Raw genomic sequence first — 21,863 nt, 5'->3', positions numbered from 1 at the left:
TTAGAGTGGGTGTCTGTGCCTGTGCATGTGTGTGTGTGTTGTGCAATTTTCCCTCACGATTTCATCCCACTGACCATGTGTCATTATCCCTCCTGTGCTCCGGCTCACTAGATGCTACCAGCCACATGTCCGCCCCTCTCTCGGACTTCATGGACCCCGATCCCAACCACCTTGTCCTGGCTGCACAGCCCAGAGGCGGCCCACCTGCCTCTGGAGAGCACGGCGTACCAAGACCTGGTAAGACTAAGGGAGGGGAGAGAAGAGAGAGTGAGGGAGGGAGGAAGGGAGGACAGGAAAGTTTTGGGCCTGAGCCAAAGTGGATTATTACCAGAGGAACCTCACAAAGAGGACAGACAGGCAAACATGCGCAAATGTGTGCGCAAATATATGAAAGCATGTAGACATCAGGGACAGAATCAATACTAACTATGCTGGCTAGTACTTTTGAGACACACTCGCATGATCACGCCTAACAATGGCCGTAATTATACAGCAATAATCATAAAATAAAATCTTTATTTAATGTTCACTTTGGAGCTTTATAAAACCACAACTCAGACTTTAGGACAGTTTGATGAAAAATGATGCAATTGCAGCACCGTTACTGCTTTAACATCAGTAAATAAGTATGAGAACTGTGCCAAAACAAAAGGGAATGTAAGTAAGATCATTCATTATCCTTTGCACTTAGAAAAGACTATTAAAAATGTTTATCTGAGGGAAACATTCCCACAGCAACTATTATCAATCTTAACAAATGTGATCCATGTTTATTTGGTTAGTTTAGTTATGCTGACATTAAGATATTTCATTTATTCCACGCTTGATGCTGTGTCTCTGTAGCTTAACGGATTTTTGGATAAACTTAAACTTATTGTTTAATCTAGGTTACTAACTGCATTCATAGTGGTTTGAATAAGTTCACTTGTTCACTTGTATTTGTTTGTTTATTTGTTTGTTTTTTCAGTTAGAAAACACTGTGTCCCTGTCCTCACGCTTCACCCTTTCACTTTTTCCTCCACCGGTCCCACCTTAACCCTTTTTTCAAACCCCACTCCCTCCCCCCTCCTCCCTTTCTCTCCTCACCCACCCTCCTAACAGCAATGTTTGCCATGGAGATCAACGTGCAGCACGACCCACACACCGGTGAGCAGCGCATCCTTTCAGCCAACCGCGTGAGCCCGCTGGACGCAGCTTCACGCGGGGTCAAAGTCTACGATGACGGCAGAAAAGTGGTCTACGAGGTCACTTCCTCTGGGGGCGTGTCCACCACTACTGTGGAGAATGGCTGGAGCTCTGAGCAGGTTGACCGGCTGGTCCAGCGAGCTGCCAGGCCTGCAGTACGAGGAGAAGACAGCAGGAGGGGTCAGGTGACATCTGCTCCACAGGCATATGTTTCTCCAGCAGATGTTGATGATCTGTCTCCCCCTTCCTGCGCCCCGCCATCCATCCCTTCTAGCCCCCCAGCCCAGGTCTCCCTCCAGAGAGAAACCCGCCTTGGCATGATGCCTCCCTCCTCTGTTCCCATCACAACCCAACCAGGCTCCTCAGCCCACCCGGGCAATGAGCTCACCTCCCCACCCCAAGCCACCACGGAGCATCCGGTCACTATGGTGTTCCTCGGCTACCAGGACATTGAGGACGTGAGCGAGAGTAGGCGGTTGCTCGGCTTTGATGGTGCCGTGAAGGCCGAGGTTGTTCTCATTGATGAAGACGACGAGAAATCCTTGAGGGAGAAGACGGTCACTGACATCTCTGTCATCGACGGCACTGCGGCTGACCTCGTGTCAGGGCGGCCGGCCACATCTGAAGCCGTTAGCACCGAACTGTCATCTGACGGCCGTGAGCCTGACAGCGCATCCTCACCTCCTGCAAATCCAGACGCCAGCACGGCCCCCCCGCCGGGCCTCACCCCCGCCACAGGTACAGACAAGAGGAAACGCTGCCAGTGCTGCATCCTCATGTGACTGAATCTTGTCCCTCTTCCAACCTTTTATTATTACCCTCTTCTCCTCTGTTTCTGGATGGTTACTAACAGAAGCCCTGCCTTCCTCCTCCTCCTCCTCCTCTGGACTCTGCCTGGCTGGCATACACACACACACACACACACACAAACGTACACACTCTCTTGTCTGACTTTTAACTTTTTACTCAACCACATTGTCACTTCTGCTCTCTTTCATTATTTTCTGTCAACACAAGGGCATCATCTGTCTTCTTGTGCAATATTGTTCATTTCATAACTTCAACATCAATATGCAGGAAATAAGCTGTTGTCTTGCTGCTATAATTATGGGGAAATCAGACACTTAGAGATATTGATGCTTAAACAGCTTAAACTTTGCCACACAAAACTTCCCGTATATAAGGCTTAAGGACAATCAGTGCCACTGATGTGCTGTCAAACCAAACTAAATGGCTCTATCAATCAACCAGATCATGTCCTTTGTTAAGTCAGTTTATTAAACAGACAGCCTTTTTTTTTTTTCTTTTGAGTAATTTCCTTCTCTGCCAATGCTCCTTTTGCTGTTGCTGCACATACATACAAAAAACAACCACACACCCAATGTATGAACTCAACCAACCCATCCCCTTTACTTGCACAGACTCTCTCTGATGAGGTGGGTACTTGTTGCCTTGGTTTCTTTTTGTGCCTGTTCATTCTCAATTCATTCTACCACACTAATAGTCCTAACATAATATAGAGATTATTAGATGTTTCTATTAAACTTTTACTTTTGTTTGCTGTTGTTTTATGAACATTTTCTCCTTTTTTTTCTTGTTTTGAAACTCAAAAGGCCATTGAGTTGTTGGGATGCTTGTTTCCATGGGAAACTGAGTTTTTGACACTTGTGTTAGCATTCTCTCTTCCTCCCTCATCTCCCTCTACTGTTTCCTCCATTAACTCCAGCTATTCCACTGCTGAGGTCATTTCCTCCAATTCTAGTACTTCCTAACTCAGCAGCCAATAATAAGGATCACCACTTGGCAGCCAGTAGGATCTATAAAGCCACCTTTTCCAGTGTGTCTAATTGCTATGGAGCACAGGATGCAAATGGCAGCTTAACAAACATGCTCTGGCAGCAAGGGGAACACATTCTGTATTTGCAACACTGGAAACTAAAAAGGAAAGAAAATAAAGGGTTATTGCGAACAGCCTGGGCACAAAGATGTGAAAAACAAATCTTAACAAGCACTACTATTGTACAAAATTACCAGGATAGCTGTGCTGAAATGAGTTTCAGTAAAATCATTTAATTGATGCAGAACACCAGTAGGGATCTTTTTTTTTTTTTTGTAATACAAAGAGACTGAAAACACTGCCAGCTCTGGCAACAGTTATTTATCAGGCCCTCATTTACAAGGGTGCTACACAAAATGAAGGCCAGGTGTAATTATAGCATTATAATATATATATATATATATATATATATATATATATATATATATATATATATATATATATATATATATATGTGTGTATGTATATATATATATACATATATATATATATATAATAAAACACTGTACTTGGCTGGAGTTTTAAGAAGAATCTCTAAAAAGCATCTTCTTTCTGTTGAATGTCAGTAAATGCTTTAGGATGGAAAAATTTCTTATGTTTCTAGTATCTTTGAATGGTGATGCTTTAGAGTTAGTGAATAACACTATGCCATCACAGAGACGTTGTTAGAGCAGGGTCAATAAAGCTTATATCAAAACACTTACAAAGAAGCAAAGGAGGCATCTCGGGTCCAAATTATGAGATTTAAGGGGTTTTTTTTAACCAAGTGCCTCTAATGTTATTAGTTAAATTCTAGTCTTGGTCCAAATGTAAGGTAAAGACTTATTCAGAACATGAATAACTGCATGAAACGAGAAAAACTCTCAAATATGGACCTAAACCTAATTTATGCAGTTGTTTTTAGTTGATTTTCTGGACAGCTTTACTGATCCTGATCTCCAACTAAGAAGCAGAACTTCTTTTTCTACTCAGTGTACTAACTCTGGTTATAGTTGTAATTAGAATGAAGGTAAAAAAAACAAGATTCACTGACAAAAAAAAAAAAAAAAAAAAAAAAAAAAAGCATATATCAAGCACTGAGATGTTAACTGGTAAATCAGCTCTTTTCTTACATGACTGTTTACAGGTATAAACTGTCCAGTCAGTGCAAACCTGCAAGTTGCCCAGCAAGCATTCATGCTTTTGTGTGATTGGCCACTGCTGCTGTCAGTCAGTCCAGCAGGCTGCATGATTGGTCACATAAGCAGGAACACCATGATATGGTTTCCTGTGTAGATAAAGAATGTAAATATGCTCTATATTCTATTAAGTGATTATTTTATTTTCCATATCTATATAGGAATCTAGAAGTTATGCTATGAGACATGTTCTAAGATGACTTTATGAGTGCACAAATGAGAGCTTTCATATTTTCACGCTTTCACCTCACTGCTTTGCTGTGTGATCTCACAATTAACCTCACACAACTTTTCTCTCTCTTCTCAACTTTAGGTGACAAAAGGTCTTTAGGTTTATGTAAGCTGGAGACAGTCAGGAGATTTGTCCTGTTCAGTGTCCCAGATTGGGCAAAGCATATTCATCACACAGCTGTTTGGTTTTGAAGACTGAGGAGACTATGCAGAAGTGTGTGTTCTGGAAAGTTTCGTTCTTGTTTCCCCAGTGTGCAAGCATACACAGAAATCAACAGAGCAAAGAGGGGGGGGAAAGCACTTCCTGTATGTACCTTCAAATGAACTTATAATCAGTTTCACAAAAAGTTTGAGGACTGAAACTGACCAATCAAGTTTGCCTGTTTGAGTCATTGTGTGTGCGTGTGTTTTGGATGTAATGCAAGGACATGGAACAGCAGATGTACTGAATTTACCAGCCCCACTGCCACACCTGCAGTGCTCCTCTTACTCTTTAGGGGTCTCTGTTTTCCTGTCTGCCTGCCCTTCGGGTTTAATGGACTGTTAAAACAAAAAGGAGCCATTTTTTCTATTGTTCACGCCTCTCTCTGCACTCCACTCTCCCTCTGTCACATCCTCTCTCTTCCTTTCTCTCTCTCTTGGCTCTGACATCTGTAACCTCTCTCTATCTTTGGTCAATAAAGCTGAGTTTCTCCAGTGCCCCCCTGCTGTCTCCTGCTTGTTGTTCTTTCCATCTATCTCTAACATTCACTTTTTCATTGGCTGCTGACAGAAAGATCACAGGCTGTCCATAATGCACCCAGCTGTTATGATACCCAATGCCACTAACAGAGCACGCACATTGTGTTTTGAATAGTCATGCAAGACACATACAAATTCTTTGATTGTTTTCACAAGCTCTTGGATCCGAGGCAATTCAGAATAGAGGACAGCATTGAAATTCTGAATAATTAAACAAGAATGAAGTACAGAATATGATTCTTTTATAAAGAAATCAAATTTTGAATTTAGATTTACACTGAAGCGACAGTAGCAGCCCAGCTGATAACATGAGAAAGCTGTTAAGAAATGCAATTGACTAGTTGCCCCACTCTGTAGCATCACAGGTTTATGCAGATTTAAATCCAACATGATTGTACAAATTTAGCTCCTGCTACATATATTCTAAATGCAAAGAAAATAATGTATTGTCAGCTGCCCTTTTATGGAAAATTATGCAAGGGCGAGTTTTTTATATTCTCTTTTAGCATGACTCCTAACTGCTCATGTACATGGTATCAAATATAAAATATATTGACTAAGTGGGATCAGTGGTAGAGGAAGTATTCAGTCTCTCTTTGAATAATATCACTTATATAAAATCCTGCATTAGAAGTAAATGAAAACAAGCCCTACATGCAATTATATTATTGATTCATGTGAATTATTTAGTGTAAATAATTTAACTTGTACTATAGTTAGGTATGTTAAGATGGAGATCTTTTTAATCATTTTATGAACTATTGTGTCAGTGATAAGCCCAGAATAAAAACCCCCAATTCCTTATTTTCACACTTTCTGATTACACCAAATAATTTAAATAATTTAGGATATTTTGACAGATATAGTAGGTTGACATGTATAATGCAGCCTGAAAGGGAAAGAAGGTAAGCAGGCTGAATGCAACTAAATGAGACAAACAGATTAAATTGAATCAGTCTATTAAGGTTTTGTTTGCACACGCTATATATCAGGTAACCCCACAGTCAGAAAACATATTTACAATCACTGCCAGTCCACTCACCTGACTCTAATGGCACCTTCATAGCACGTGAGAAGAGGGGGAAGAGGGCATGATAAGATCAAGACAACCAAATTATAAATTACACACCTGAATAAAACTCCTCTCTCAATAATATGAAGGTTTTTACAAATTAATTATATATAACAGACTGTGTCCACTGACCTGTATTTTAACTGCTGTACAGTAACAAACAGCTGAATTTGATGATTTATCAGGATTCCTTCAGCACATAGCAATGCTGCTGCCATGTTTCCTTTGATAATGTATGTTCCTCTTGGATGACAGACTGCTACTGTTTTAAATATGATCCCAGGAAACAACACAAACATGACCCACACTTTCCCAGAGGATACAATAGAGTGTGATAAATGATTATATTAGTCATGCTATGACAACCAGCATCTGGACACAGTACTTAGACCACATACACACATTTTCTTTCTCTCTCTCTCAGTCAGTACCCAGGATGTGATAATAACCACTAATTGACTTATCTTCATGATGGTGTCTTTAACAGAAGCCATGACTGCAGATAATTACTGGCCTCTCTCACGCAGACAAACACAAGACAAGGGGATTGTACATGTGTCAGGAGTTGTTCCACACTAAGATTGTGATCTGGACTGCTGCAGGCTTTTTCTACTGTCTCATTTGCAGTGACGTAGCTCTATAATCCAATCAGCAAATAAAGAGAAATGATAATTAAACTACCATCACGACACTGTACATAACATGTCAAATTATAAATACAAACAACAAGACATAAATGTAGATCAGTTAAAAATTCTAATGCATGATTATTTATGCAACAAAGTAGCACAAGCTTACTTCCTGTTATGCTTGAACAAGATTTAATACAGATCTAATATCACTGCTGATGCTGTTAACGCTGCTGCTACTAATATTGTCTAATACTGTCATTACCATTCTTACTGTATGTTCTGTATGTAAGTTTTAACTTAATGGAAATGCAGAGAAATATGAAGCGATAGGATATTAAAAACTGAAAGTACTCATTATAGAGAATGATTTGGTAGAAATAGTTGAAAAGATAAACTCTAAGCAGTGTTTGGTTGCTAGATTGTCTCAACTGTTATATTTACTTCACTAATGATAAACACAGCAGTAACAGTCTGCAAAGCAATGATTATGTCGATGTGAAGAACAGAGTAGAATATTCTCTTCTAAAGGAACTGCACAATAAATATGCCTTTGCATGCAATTGCTACAGTATTGCTGCTCATCAGTTTGACTACTGTAGTTTTAGCTTTGGCCTCAGTATCCAATAGTTGACAGAGGAATGGTAGTTCTGTAGTAGTTCTTCAGTAATAGAATCACTTTTGATATTTTCCACTCTTACAGCAGTGCTGCAGTGAGTGTGGGTGTCAGGAGGTTGTGGATGATGTGATATGAAATCGGATGTGCACCTCATTTTGAAAGCAGATCTCTAAATAAACACAGAGTAGGACCAAGATGAAGTACAGTCAGAAAGTGTGCTGTAGACAGATTTATAGACTTTGTTGTGCATACAGAGATATTCTTTTGGGTTGCCCCAACTATAAGGATTGCCTCTAACATTATCCAAACCTTTTAAAGTAGACTGAGGTTTATAGTTGCCTCATTCTGTCCAGGCTACACATTCCATGATGCAAGTGTGCATCATTCTTTCAAATCCACACCTAGAGGACAGACTGATTTTCATCTCTTTAAGTTATTTACTTAAACAGAATTATTTTTCAGGATTGTCATGTGGGAATGTCTTTAGAGGTTAGAAATTATATTTTTAATGAATAATATGACCAGATATCAATTTAAACACTTCAATACACCTGTGTTAATTTATTATTTGGCTTAGGTTAGGTAAGCTGTGGGTATTTGGTGAAACAGCAAATAATTTGACATGTCACTGCATTTGTATAGATGATGACAGCATTCTGTTTACAGAAAGTTCCTTTTATCACCACGCCGGCTCATTGTGATGGTTTACAGAAGTATTCATAGGAAATCAACCATTGTTAATGTCATTCATAACACCTGAGCTTCTCATGCTGCAAGTGCCCAAATATGCTGTCAAAAAGGTGTGTAATGACATCAACATGAAATACAGTCCTGAAATAATTCTCCCACAAGTGCAAATGGATATTAATAAGAAGGCTATCACAATGTCATCAATAATATAAATTTTTGTTTGATCACAGGTTACAGCCAAACACCAGGGGTTACCGTAACAACAGCAAATGGCTGTGAACATCTTATTTCAAGCAGACATCCCCACACTGCCATGGTAAGTAAAACATATTGATAGGTAACTATAGATTTTAAAGTGTTGTGGTACAATTAAGAACAATGACACTACGTTACAAATAAAATTCTAAAATATTAATTTTTGCATATTAAAATAGAAAATTACACCAGGCAGATGTCTACCAGGACAATTTGTTCACATTTTTGGGGAAAATTATGAGCTTCTCAACAACTTTCCCATAATTTTTGGATACCATTTACTGAAGTTGCGCATTCTCTGTGTATGTGTGTCAGATTGGTCTAAATTTATTCAAGTTCCTGTCTAATTTTCATTTACCACAATTGGAAATATAGATTTTGTAAAGGATGTTAAGAAGCATAAATCTTTGAAAGAACGCTGTGCTGGCAAGATGTTGGGACTGGTGTTCTTCTCTGGAAGATAAATTGACATCTAGGGAATTCTGTTATATTCCCACTCCTGGCCACATGACCTGACAAGAAACTGGATACAGGCTAATAAAAAATAATTAATATTTATTTATAATTATATATAATAATATATATTTTTTTTCCCCATGTGACACTACAGAGTACAAGTTGCAACTGTATTTGCTCTTAGTGACAATCCATCTGGAGTTCGGGCTCACGCATGAGTGATTTTATTGTAGACTGTGTTGAAGACATCTGCTTGGGGACAGATTTGGGATGCATTTCAGTGATTCACTGCAATTCAAAACTGTTGCACAGTGTGCTGAGATATCTTTCTACAGCATTTCTATCATTTTTCAAACTTGCACAGACTCTCTCTGTAGCTACAGTAGCTGATGACCTGTACGAACTAAGTAGCCCTTTTGAAAAACCAATGTATCACAAGAACTATACTATACAAAGACAGAACAGAAAAAATATTCAGGAATACTACCACCATTTTTTAGCTAAAAGGGAAAATTGTTGTGTGGTCTCTGACAAATGAGTGTACAATCTGTTTCCTTAAGTCTGTACTGGTCTCCAGTCTTAATATGTAAAGGACCTTCTGGCCTGTACCAGAACAAAGTTCAAAAGCCAGATGCTATGTGGGTTCACTTTTGTGAGCATGGCAGGGCTGAGTTGCACATCCGTAAGGGCACCAGTAATGTTGAATAATATATACAGGTTTTTACATCTTTTTAGTGTAATTTATTAAGCCGATGGGGCGGCTGTAGCTCAGAAGGAAGAGCAGCCGTCTGCCAACCCAATTTCAGGCTTCGATTACATGTGGGCAAGACACTGAACCCCAAGTTGCCTCCCAATGTGTTTGGGGGTATGAATGCGTGTAATAGGAATAAGCACTTGGTATATAACAATAGAAGTGCTGTATGGGCGTATGGGTGATGTGACATGTAGTGTTAAAGTGCTTGAGTGGTCAACATGACTAGAAAAGCACAATTTAAGTACAGTCCGTCTTACTTCACTTTAAAAATAACAGGAATTATCCAAAATATACAAATACTAAGACTCTTGTTAAAAGAAGGCATGTCCCTGCAAACATGTCCCTGTTGAAACTTTTTAAAACAGACATCTCAGTGTGCTATCTGCTATGCACTTTTACAGTTATACACCTAAAAGTGTGGTATGTGGTAATTAAAGAGAATATTTTTTATAAATGATAATCCCAAGGAAACCTGTAATAGGCTATAGTGATAAGTCATTTTCTATGTTGCAGCCTCTGACTGAACACGGTTGTTTAATTGCAATGTCATGTAAATGGGGGACAATGTTGTGCATTATATTTAGGAACTTGTGCAGGATGCCCAGTTTCAAGTTTACTGTAATTATATTATAAGGGTGTAGTAAATGTTATTTTTTATGTTGTGTAATATTCTTATTTTGTTATTGGTGGGATATTGGGATATTTTCACCGATTAGCTGAGGCTAAAGAAGCAAAAAAAGAGAAAGAAGCAGACCTTAACACCCCTGTGTTTAACTAAATTTAGGTTACTATCATAATCTGTTGTAGATTGTTAAATTTGTTTTTGTAAATCTACAAACGCCACCTGAGCACATGTTGCAGGGGGCGTATAGGAAGAGGTGTGGAAGCAGAGAAGTGGGGTACTGATGCAGGGCATAAGGGGGGCCTGGCCGGGTTGCAGTCAGATTGTTTAGCGGCTGAATAAATGAATGAATGAAAGGCAGTACGGCGGTAACCTGATCCGCTCAGGTCGGCCTCATTGTGCTTGGCTGAAGCTCGCGCTGGCGGCTCGCTCCCTGATTGTCCCCGGAACGGGACAGAAAGCACTCCCGGGACCTCGCGAGTCCTGCATTATTCAGCGCGCGTGCCTAGAAAAAAGGGAGGGAGAGAGAGAGAGAGAGAGAGAGAGAGAGAGAGAGAGAGAGAGAGAGAGGGAAAAAAGAGAAGGAGGAGGAGGAATCTGCCGGTTGGAAAAGCCGGCGCGTAAAAAGAGCTAAATGTCATCCTAGACTGAAGCTGCCGTTACTGCTTCTAAGCTGCTGCTGGGACCGCGTGAGGATCCGCTCCGTTACTTCTCTGCCTCGTTTGTTTCACGTCCCACCGACCCCTGGTGCAGCAGCCGCGGTTTGGTCGAGGTGTACGCTGGGGAAGAGGACAAAGAGGGGACAGAAAAGGAAATAGAAAAAAGAAGAAAAAGCGGTCAGCAGGTTGGCTACGCATTCAGTTTTTTCCACTGTTAAAACTAATCCCGGTTATTATCCCGTAATTAGTAGGCTAAGGAGCTCTGGGAATCAACGCTTTGCACATCTTTTTCCTCACATGTACAACAGGACTGAATTAAGTAGCAATAAAAACCTAAGAAAGAAGCCTTTTAAGATGATTTTCCGTTTAGGAAAAAAGAGAAAAAAAACTGACATTAATGGATTTCCAGAGAAAGTATTGATATGTGATTGTGCGTGCCTGCTGGCCTGGAGGTCGTTTGGCTTTATTTGCATGTCAAAGTTGTGTGGATGTGCGTGTGTGTTGTCTGTTGAATGGAAACAAGGCATGCAATGATACAGATTGGGTTTAAAGTGAACAGGACACAGGATACTGCATCTTCTTCTCTTGAGAGAGACGAGCAAAGGAGGTTAGTGGACCAGACTGCTTGCTGCAGTAGTCTCCATGTCTCTCTTTGGCTCCCTGTGCTCCTCCTCCTTCTCTGCATCAGTTTAACCTAGATATTGGAATGACCTTAACCTGCTTTTCATCCCCCACACATTCAATTAATTGGGAGAGAGATGGAGTCAGCTTTGTTGATGCTGCTTTTTGTATTTATCACTTAGAGAAAAGAGAAAAAAGACATATAATGTTGTGTTTGATTCAGTCCAGACACATTTTTGTATCATAATGGCTCATTATCCAGTAGTCAGCAGTAGCAAAGTGCCACTGTATTCCTGAGGCTGATATGCATGGAAAATGGTTTAGCTTTTTTAGAAATTCTGTGGTCAAGTCTGCTCTGCCTCTATCAAAAAGCACTTATCAGCTGTATTTTCACTATTAACTGCTTGTGTTAACATTTTTGAAAAGATGAAGAAGAGTAGAGGCAGTCATAGCTGTGTTTGCATGTCACATCAGCTGGAAGGGATGATACCAGAAAGCTAGAATTGGTATCTGCTCAGAGCAAACTGCATGAAGCCAGACTTTATTTGTTTGCAAAAGCATTTTTTCAGTGGTGAGGTTTTTCTTTTATACTGTTTCTTTGCCTCCTGTTGCTAAGCAACTTCCAATTCGTTCATAACAGTCTTTAACAGTGTACATGATCAATGACAGAAGGACATCATGTTGCAGGATTACATGTTTTGATACAGTAACATCCTCCTTATCCTGGATTATCTTGATGCTGTCTAATTGTGTATACATTCTCAGTTGAAATGTCCTCAATCATTTACTCTTTTTTGTTTTAAGTAAGAATGTGTTTATTTTGCTGTTGCAGCTTCAAATATAATCAACTTGACCTCGATTTCTCATCACCTTCAGTCATGCTGATTGATTTTACATCACAGTGGAGTTACTGACATTTTGACTGAGTGCAGCTGACCTCAGCAAAGCCACAGGGAAGGGTGACTTCAGAGGTTTGTCTCTGCACATTCTTGCAGTTGCTCTGTTAAGAAATGTGATCATTTTTTAGTCAGTGTAATATTTGGCAGCTGTTGTTTATTTTGCAGTTTACACTGCTGATCTCTGCAGAAACAGCCACCTGGCAAGAGGAAGCAAAGAATCAGGGCGTCATCCAAAACACATGAAAACAACATATTTATCTTCAAATTTGTTTTGTTCTACGTAGTTTTATCAGCAGACCTCATGCCAGAATGAGGTAACTTGTAGATTTGTGGAGCATCTCCTCGATGCAGTGGAACTGTCATGAAGTTAAGTGTGAGATTCTGAGCAGATTTGATCAGCAACATGAACACGTTAAGGCTTGTTTTAAATGTCCACACTGTTTAGAAAAAGATCATTTGTGCTCACTGTTTTGTTTGGTCATCATTTGAAATCGGTAGCTGATTCTGGAAATCTCGAAGCTAAGCAGCAGCCTGCCAATTCAGACAGACTGTTTGCCAAGGCAGTTACACCACAACCAGATGTCCATTTCAGCTGGATGGTCGATGACCGGAGGCTTCTACCTCATACTGAACGTCCTATTCAAACAGGCAGTGTCTGATGGTGTTGCACCCAGGTTTTTGTGTGTTTGAGTGGTGTGTGTGTGTCTGAGGGAAACACATTTTCCGTTCCCACCCATCTCGGCACTGTGGAGTGTGTGAGAACATTGACAGGAACAACAAAGTTATCACTGATGTCTTCTTCCTCCAGACCTCTCCTATTCCCAGAATGCAGACACACACATATACACAGTCACAGGTTATGTAACCGTTGATGATGCCGAGGTTGGCTCAACCAAGAGTATACAGGAGGAAGAAATAGAATGAAGTACTGCAGGAGAAATGAGACAGAGATAATAGGTACAGAGGGAGATAAAGGAGTGCAGGTGTGTGTGACAGTGTTAGCTGGGACAAAGCAGAAAAACATGAGGGAGAGAAGTGGCGGATACTCGTAGGAAGTCTGTATAACCTCACATGGTGAACCCTTGTTGACATTAACTGGCCAATGGTCTTTTCAATGGCTGATCTGTTAATGAGACTCTACTAGTCGTCCAACAGGAAGACAGTGATACTATATCCTATCCTCCATCCCTCGTGTTTGGAAACTGAATGTGTGTACTGTCAGCTGACAATGAGAAAATAATATTAATAATAAAGCCAACATGTGGTGTGGCTGTTTGTCAAAGAAATGAGGCATGTAAACACCCCCTCTGGCCAGTTATCAGACTGAACCTTGAAAATGATTTTCCCAGCATTTGAGGAAAGCTTCCTCATGTTGTGCATGTCTCAAGTGGCTGGAATTTTAAGTAGTTCTTTGGGCTGTTTATGACACTTTGGGTCTATTTTTGTTTGCCCCCTGGGAATGGATGACAGCTAAAAGTGACAAAGGGAGACAGTGGAGGCTGTGTGCTTCTGGTTTACCTCTTAGAACTTTGATAATAGATTTTAAAAAAGTCCCTTTGAGATGGTTAGTGGGGAGTTTTTCAAAAGGATTTGTCAGAATCTCAACATTTCTCGATGAAAGCATTTTTTTAGGTCTTCTTGTTTCAGCCAAACCTTATATTTATGTCAGTGAAATAGTGAGTTATCGGTAGTTTTGTGATTTAAAGATTATTTTCTTTCCTGCGCTCCAAGCAGTTTTCTTGTTGTTGGCCCTTACAAATCACAGCTTGATGCCTAAATGTCTCGACATTGTGCACCCTTGATTTTTCATGCATTCTGTTTTCAACACAAAACTTATCTTCTTTTTCCCTACAAAGCTCTGATTGGCTTTATTGTTACTCCAGCAGCGGACACACCAAACATAGATATGGGAGGTAACTCAGAGGTCTTGGACCAGGTGTGGTTTTGTGCCAAGCACAAACCCTGGAATTATTTATTATCATTTATTGCCATTTAATCCATATTAATGCAAACTGAGTAGGGTTTTTTATGTCATACATTTTGGATTAAAACTCCTAAAAGTTACAATAGATTTTTTCTTTTGCCACATTCTATCTTAGAAATGTATTTTCTTTATGGTGTTTGCATTTGTGTTCCAGAGAGGAAGAGAACTGAAGGGCTGCAGGAAATACAACAATACAACTCAACCATGTGATGGCCACCATTACACAATCTCCACTGCCCACTATTGTCCACAGTGTTCACCGACTATTGTTGTACTGTGCCACACAAACCATTCACAGAACTCATAGCAAAGCACAAATCACCTGCTAACAGAAATACTGTGTTTACAGCAAACCTGCACGCACAGATCATAAAAAAGACGTAAAATTCCACACTTTCACTATAGCTGCCAGCAGTTTGATTTAAAATGAATGCAGATAAACTTTATCTGTTGTTCTGAGAAATGAGGAGATTGTTGACCTGTTATGTCAGGGCTGCATCGTGCAACACATTGAAAGCTGCAGAATACTCATATGCAAGCTAGACTGGAGCATTAAAAGACCATGCTGGCTTTAGGTTGGCTTTCCTTGTCACCAGTGCGCTCTTATCTGGATAAAATAACTTTAAGATTGTTGCTATGTTATGGATGAAACTGTCTAAAATTGTGGGTTGCCTGGTATCAGATAGAATAGTCTTTAATCTTACAATGGTTCCACTCTAACCATCTAACATGGGAACAAACTATTTCTTATTCCTGTTGTCTTATGTGGACTCCCTGTCCAGAATAATTGGACACACATAAAAAGTCCAGGATCATCTGATACAGCGACCATGAGACCATCCCCAAATGGTCTTGGCTGGTATCATCACTGTAGTGTGACTTGTCACCATTGTCACCAGACTGGTTTTCTGTGGCACTGGAGGGCAAACAAATGTGAGGAAATTCTTTGTAGACTTTTAGAGTTTTCTCAGAAAGAATCAAGCAAAATCTGCAACTAACAATTTCTAGCATGTCAGCTGCCTGCTCTGAAGTGGTTGAAATGGGATTTTAAAAACACTAAGACACAGAGGAGATGGTCAGGTGAAATAGACAGCCAATGGCCTATGCCTGCAGTGAGTCATGCTAATATTTAGTCAAATCACAGTTGAGGAACATACTGAAAATGACCTAGCTGAGATGTTTTATTCTTGCATCACTTTACTCATGAATGAACCATATTTTTTTAATGTAAACATATTTGATGCATAACAATAAATATCCAAATCAATTTTCCCCAATAATGAATGAATAAGAAATAGTGTGGCCTGAAAAAGTAGCATTCAAATAAATGGGTGAAACTGTAAGAGCCAAGCTCAGAGATGTTTGTTGGCTCAGGGATTTTTTTCTTTGTCCTGATTGAAGCTTCTTTCCTCAGGTCTAAATACTTCAGGCTAATGAGCTAGTTTCCGTAAATAGACTGTTGATCAGCACTGCTCCTCTCAGGGTGAGGCAGAGCAGAGCTAGCTAATGCTATAAGCTATCAGTGGGAAAAGGTTTAGTCCGTCAGTGCAGTAGTCTTAATATATTGTAGCTCATAGGAAAAAGCCACTGGTCTTTCATGACATATGTATGCTGGGGATGTGTAATAAGTTCAGTCAAAAGTAGTGTTGTCAGACATTTTTCTTTAGCTTATTTGTTTATTTATATGACTCTTGGAGGTTATTATTTGATAGACTTGTCACTTTATCACTTGACTTTGCTGTAGATTTTTTTTTTTTAGAAAACTTGTTTTTTTTTGTTGTTTTAGGGCTGTTGTAATTCCACATATTGCCTCATGCATTTAATCAAAACATGCTGCAGTTAATTGAATTGCAGCTAGTTAAATGTAGCTATTACACCCAGCTTGTTACTAGCCAACAAAGCTAGATTTACTTTTAGATGCTGTTTAACTAGTGGTTTGCCAACAGGAGGTTGGCCATTATAACTTAAAAGCCAGGCATCTATTACCAATAAAAGTTATATATTCCAAATTCTTTTAAAACTGTGTTTGACAAACAATCAAGCAATTTAAGTGTGGAACTGATAAGAAAAAGATCTATTTTGCACTTGGTAGACACCACTTTCCCAAATTAGGCATAAAGCTATTGGCATCTTTTTACTGAACATGAAATTTACTCATTTTTACTATTTTTTAATGTTTAGAGATTTTTCATTTTCCATCAGTTTACTAAAGCTACATTATTCATGTTCTGAAAAATATAAAATGACACAAAAAACGGCAATTTTAATGTTAAACTACTAGAAAAAAATACAAAACTTTGCATTCATTATAAACCACTTTCCCAGTTTTGCGTGAAGCTAGTGGCCTTTTTTTGGCTCAACTTGAAATCCACATAAAAGCTCACGTAAACTTCTCTTTCAGAAAAAAACTTAGAGTATTGGTCTGTTAGTAGTTAGCCGGATTGTGTGGTCTGCTCTGAGAGTGCTGTTGGACAAAATACTAAAGTAGGTTGATTCATGCTGGGAGAGGATTAGAATTATATGCTCTAGGGCTTTTTCTTCTGACAGACACACATACACACACTTGCTCAAACTGAAACTCACATATACACATGCTAGCATGCACAACCACGTCCTTAAAACCCTCAAACTCAGCCATCCATGTGTCTCCCCTTCCTACACTGATAGTTTGTCCCTTCATGTGTTTCCCTCCTGCTCAACCCGCAGTTTCAGATTTTTATTTTGTCGGATTCTTAAGAAAATGAGCTTTCTTAGCAGTTTTGTCAGCTCGGTTCCAGTCACAGCTTAAAAGGTAATTACTTGTAGTAATAGATGGACTGCAGAGGAAGTGATTTTAGAACTTGTAAGACTGGTAAAGTCAGTCAATACACAATGAGTTGTTTTGTGCTCTTAACTGTGTGAGTGTACATGGTGTAATAATTTGGTATGAAATGAAGCGAATGATAGCATACAGCATGTACTGTGTCCTGTTGAATTAACAGCAGGGGAGGACTGGACAGTTTTACAATGGAAGCTGAGGAAAGGAGGGGAAGGCAGGCAATGCTTAATGGAAAATTAGTCCTGGAGCATTCAGCAACAAGGAGAAAATGCAACTTTTTTCTGATAGATGCCATGCTACTTTTTTCTGATAGATGCCATTGTAAATTATATTTTCATATCATATCATCAAATGATGAACATAACAGGTACAAGATTATCTAGTTTGGGTTGTGTTTAATAATTAGAGTTCTGCTGGCATTAGTAATATCTAATCATATTACCAATGATTTATGATGTCTGGCCCATTTTGTTGATAGGATGCTAATCCAATCAACTTATTACTCTTAATGACTTTATAGATGTTTCATTATTCATCCTATCAGAATTGAATTAAATGAATTAATCCCCAAATTACCTTTTATCAACAGCATGGATCACACGGTTAGCAAAGCAGATGCAGCGTATATGCAGGATAATGTATAGCAAGTTTGATTAGTGGTCAGGAAATAGTTTCATTTGCCATTTTCTTTTTACTTGTTCATCTTGAGAACTGTTTATTCTGTGACATCATTTTGTAAAAGATGTTGAAACAGACTGGTTATGTTTAGTTTAGGTTCATCGGGACAAACTATACTTTGCATTGGAGTCTTAAATACTGCTTTGTACCAGTGACTGTCTGACCATATATTAACTGACTCATAATATTCACACACTGCACCATTCAAAGGGAAGGGAGCCCAGCAAAGTACAGATTGTTTTGCTTTCACAGTATGAACTGTTATTATACACACAGAGTAAAGCAATACAGTCATTACCTCTCCTCCAAGACTTGAATAATGACAGACGACTGCTCAGCGTTACCCTTAAACTGTGTTTTCTCTTGTACATCTGCTGGGTGTGTTAATCTGGCTAGCTGAACTCTGTTTGAAGAGCTTCAGCCTACAACAAGTCACCCTGTCTGACCACAGACCTTTCTGCTAAGAGCCCTCATCTGTGAGCATGTAAGTGTGTGTGTCTGTTTGTGGGGAGGTGTGGAGTGTAGCATTAGTATTCAGCCTAGAGAATCTCACTGGAGCTCCTGTGGGGCCCTTTGTTGTTGCTCCATGAAGGGGTCCATGGGGGTCGGGGTTGTGTGTGAGTGTGTGGCGTTGCGAGACGTTTCCAAAGGGACACAAATAGTTTGTGAGTCCAGACATGTTTTGCACTCAAAGCTGAAAAGGGATGATTTCAGTATGGTTGCTGTTTGGAGGTCTCTGGAAGTGGGTAGGTGAAAATTGCCTAATTCTTATTCTGCTAGTGCTGTAATGAAGAATCACTTTGCTAATGTGTGCATGTAGCTCAAGATAAACAACAGCCTCATCATATTGGTTGTAATTGCGCAGTATGGACATTCCTTTATTGCTTCTACTCCTTGTCTGTTCACTCCCCTAAAGCTCTTGGGTTTATGAATGTTGTTTAAAGCAGCCCTCAGAGCTGAGTTTTTGTGTTTTAGATCAGTTCTTTTTCTAAATGTTGACAGCAGTTAAAGTCCCAGCATGTTGCTAGCAGTCTATATATTTTTTATGTGCAGATGGACTCTAATTTTTGGTTTATTTCCTGTGTTGAAGCCCGTTTCCACAGATACAAGTGAACCCAACTTCCTGGTTTCCTGTTTAGATGAATTGTGAGTTGTGATAGGCTTTATTCCAATCAGCTGTTTCCTTTAGTTTGCAACATATTTTAATTTGACTTGTTGACATTTTTTTTACCATCTATCTTTTATCTTGAAATTGTCATCTTCATATTCCAGTCTCTATTTAATACTGAGAGTGGCAAATTGAAGCAGTTAGAAGTGCAAGCTCTGCTGGCCTCAGTAACTGGCAGCATCCCACTAAAAGCTTTTGCTTTAAGTAGGATTATAAAACCTGGACTGACTGCACACATACTTAAATTTACTTGGCACTAGATCAATGTAAGGGCACAACAGGTAACTGAGACCTTTTCCCTTTAGTCCACCTTTCTTTCCTGTTCTGGAAATGTCTAATGTTTCCTTGTTGTCATAGAGAGAGTTTAAATGTGAAATGGGACCAAGCTACAGCTTATTTTATTTTGTTTTATTTTATATATTTATTTGGGGGAAAAAAACAGCTTTTCTAGCACCAATGTGAGTTTATTTTTATTAGGGCCCGACCGATTTATCGGCTGGTCGATAAAATCGGCCGATATTAGCCCTTTTCAAACTGGCCAATATTTATTAGTTGTTTTGCTGATTAAATGCCGATTTATTCTTAATTTCTCATAAAACAGTAAATGCTATGCTGTTAAGTGTCAGGGTCATGCAGAAGGATGTCCCTGCGGCATTTGTCCACTAGATCGAGCTCTGACTCCATTCAATCCCACAGCCATCCCCCTGTCTTTTCAACAATGGGTAGCTAGCTACGGTAAGGTTACATTACAGTAGTGGGCTGAGTGGAGCTTGCCGACAGGTAACTTTATGATAATGTTGTGAAATATTGACTCAGCATATCTCTAGTTTCAGTTTAACTCTGTTTGGTCAGCTTTTTATTTACGCTGCATTGCTAAAGTTGTGCTAAATTAGCCTAAGGCACTCCCATCTATGTTATCAATAACATCGCTGTGGTTATCCCAACCTAGCATGGCATTAGCTAATTAGCCAGTAACTGCAGAAATAACGTAAGTGTAAAATATATCTGAGGACAGAATGAGTGTTCATCACTCCTTCAGCTGCAGGTTGAGGCGTATTTTAGGAGGAGAGATGTGAATGAAGAGGGGAGGAGGTTTATTCACTGCAGCACCGAAAACTTAACATTATTAATATTACAGTCTGTCTTCAGCCACCTGTGGAAATTGCAATTGTTGGTGTAAGTGTTAAGGAGCCAAAAATTAAGTTAATTTATTCATTATATATTTTTAAAAGTAATTGGCCGATTATTTGGTTATCGGACTCTGCATCAGTCTGCTGTGGTGAAGAAGGAGCTGAGCCAAAAGACAAAGCTTTTGATTTATCGGTCGATCAATGTTCCTACCCTTCCCAATGGTCATGACCTGTGGATAGTGACTGAAAGAACAAGATTGCAAATATAAGCGGCCGAAATGAGTTTTCTCCACAGGGCGTCCAGGCCCTCCCTTAGAGATAGGCTGAGATGCTCGGTGACCAGGGAAGGTCTTAGAGTAGAGTCGCTGCTCCTCCACATCTAAATGAGCCAGACGAGGTGGCTCAGGCATCTGGTCAGGATGCCTCCTGGATGCCTCCCTAGTGAGGTGTTCTAGGCACATCTCACTGGGAGGACATCTCGGGGTTCCCCCGGATGAGCTGGCAAATGTGGCCAGGGAGAGGGTAGTCTGGGCTTAGCTGCGAGCACATCACTGGCTACGAATTTATTCACAAATAACATCAAAACTAACTTTCTGGCATAGAAAACCATTTTTGGATATCCAACAAACAAATACCATAGTTGGATTTCTTTTCAGGATTAATTTGTCTGGAAAACTTACAGATTTGGGAAGATTAAGATCCCACAAAGGACTATGAAAATTTTTCATAAAACTGTTTTTCTCCTGTATAACTAAACCTCTGGTATGTGGAGGTTCAGGAGAGGATGCAAATGCTGTAAAGAGGAGGTAGGCATGTTAAACAAAAGGCAAGCTTTCATTAAAGCTGATGCAAACAAAAAGCCCTGGCCTGTAACAAAAACAGAGGAGAGGCAAGCAGTAAAGGCAGGCCAACTAAAGCACAGATATTAAGACCAAAAATAATCAAAGCTAGTGAATTAATGAGAGACACTGAGGAAAAAAATATACACACTATATACACGATATGTACATACTAAAAACTAATAATACTAAGATTTAGGCTCACCTAGTTAGGCAGACTAATAGAGAAAGAAAGCAAATCACAAGATATGAATGGAAACTGGTTACCAAAGTGGGATAGGAAGTGATTAAAAGAAAGTAAAAAACTAAGAGGCTCTTTTCAAGATGAAAGTCATCCATCCATCCATCCATCTTCTGCCGCTTATCTGGAGTTGGGTCACGGGGGCAGCTGCCTAAGTAGGGAAACCCAGACTGCCCTCTCCCCGGCCACATTCACCAGCTCATCCGGTGGGATCCCGAGGCGTTCCTAGGCCAGCTGCGAGATGTAGTCTGTCCTGCGTGTTCTGGGTCTTCCCTGGTGCCTCTCTCCAGTGGGACGTGCCCAGAACACCTCACCAGGGAGGATTACCAGGAGGCATCCTGACCAGATGCCCGAGCCACCTCATCTGGCACCTCTCGATGTGGAGGAGCAGCGACTCTCCTCTGAGCCCCTCCTGGATAACCAAGCTTCTCACCCTATCTCTAAGGGAGAGCCCGGCCACCATGCGGAGAAAACTCATTTCGGCCGCTTGTATTCGCGATCTTGTTCTTTTGGTCACTACCCACAGCTCGTGACCATAGGTGAATGTAGGAACATAG

The 21,863-nt window shown here is 39.9% G+C and overlaps 1 protein-coding gene across 4 annotated transcripts in view; it reads left to right on the top strand.

Annotated features, from left to right (window-relative positions):
• LOC121629954 (A-kinase anchor protein 2) overlaps positions 1 to 21,863 on the top strand; it is an 88,413-nt gene that overhangs the window by 49,759 nt on the left and 16,791 nt on the right. For 3 of the 4 annotated variants that reach the window (XM_041969915.1, XM_041969916.1, XM_041969918.1), the window contains 3 exons: positions 112 to 237; positions 1,102 to 1,923; positions 8,413 to 8,498. In XM_041969915.1, coding sequence (XP_041825849.1) covers positions 112 to 237; positions 1,102 to 1,923; positions 8,413 to 8,498 — 1,034 coding nt within the window. The remainder of the gene's footprint in view (positions 1 to 111; positions 238 to 1,101; positions 1,924 to 8,412; positions 8,499 to 21,863) is intronic. The other variant, XM_041969919.1, reaches the window with a different exon arrangement.

Source organism: Melanotaenia boesemani, chromosome 19 (assembly GCF_017639745.1).
Source record: "Melanotaenia boesemani isolate fMelBoe1 chromosome 19, fMelBoe1.pri, whole genome shotgun sequence".
In the NCBI taxonomy this organism is placed as follows: Eukaryota; Metazoa; Chordata; class Actinopteri; order Atheriniformes; family Melanotaeniidae; genus Melanotaenia; species Melanotaenia boesemani.
Note: the sequence above shows the minus strand (reverse complement) of the source record. Positions and strands in the feature narration are given on the sequence as shown.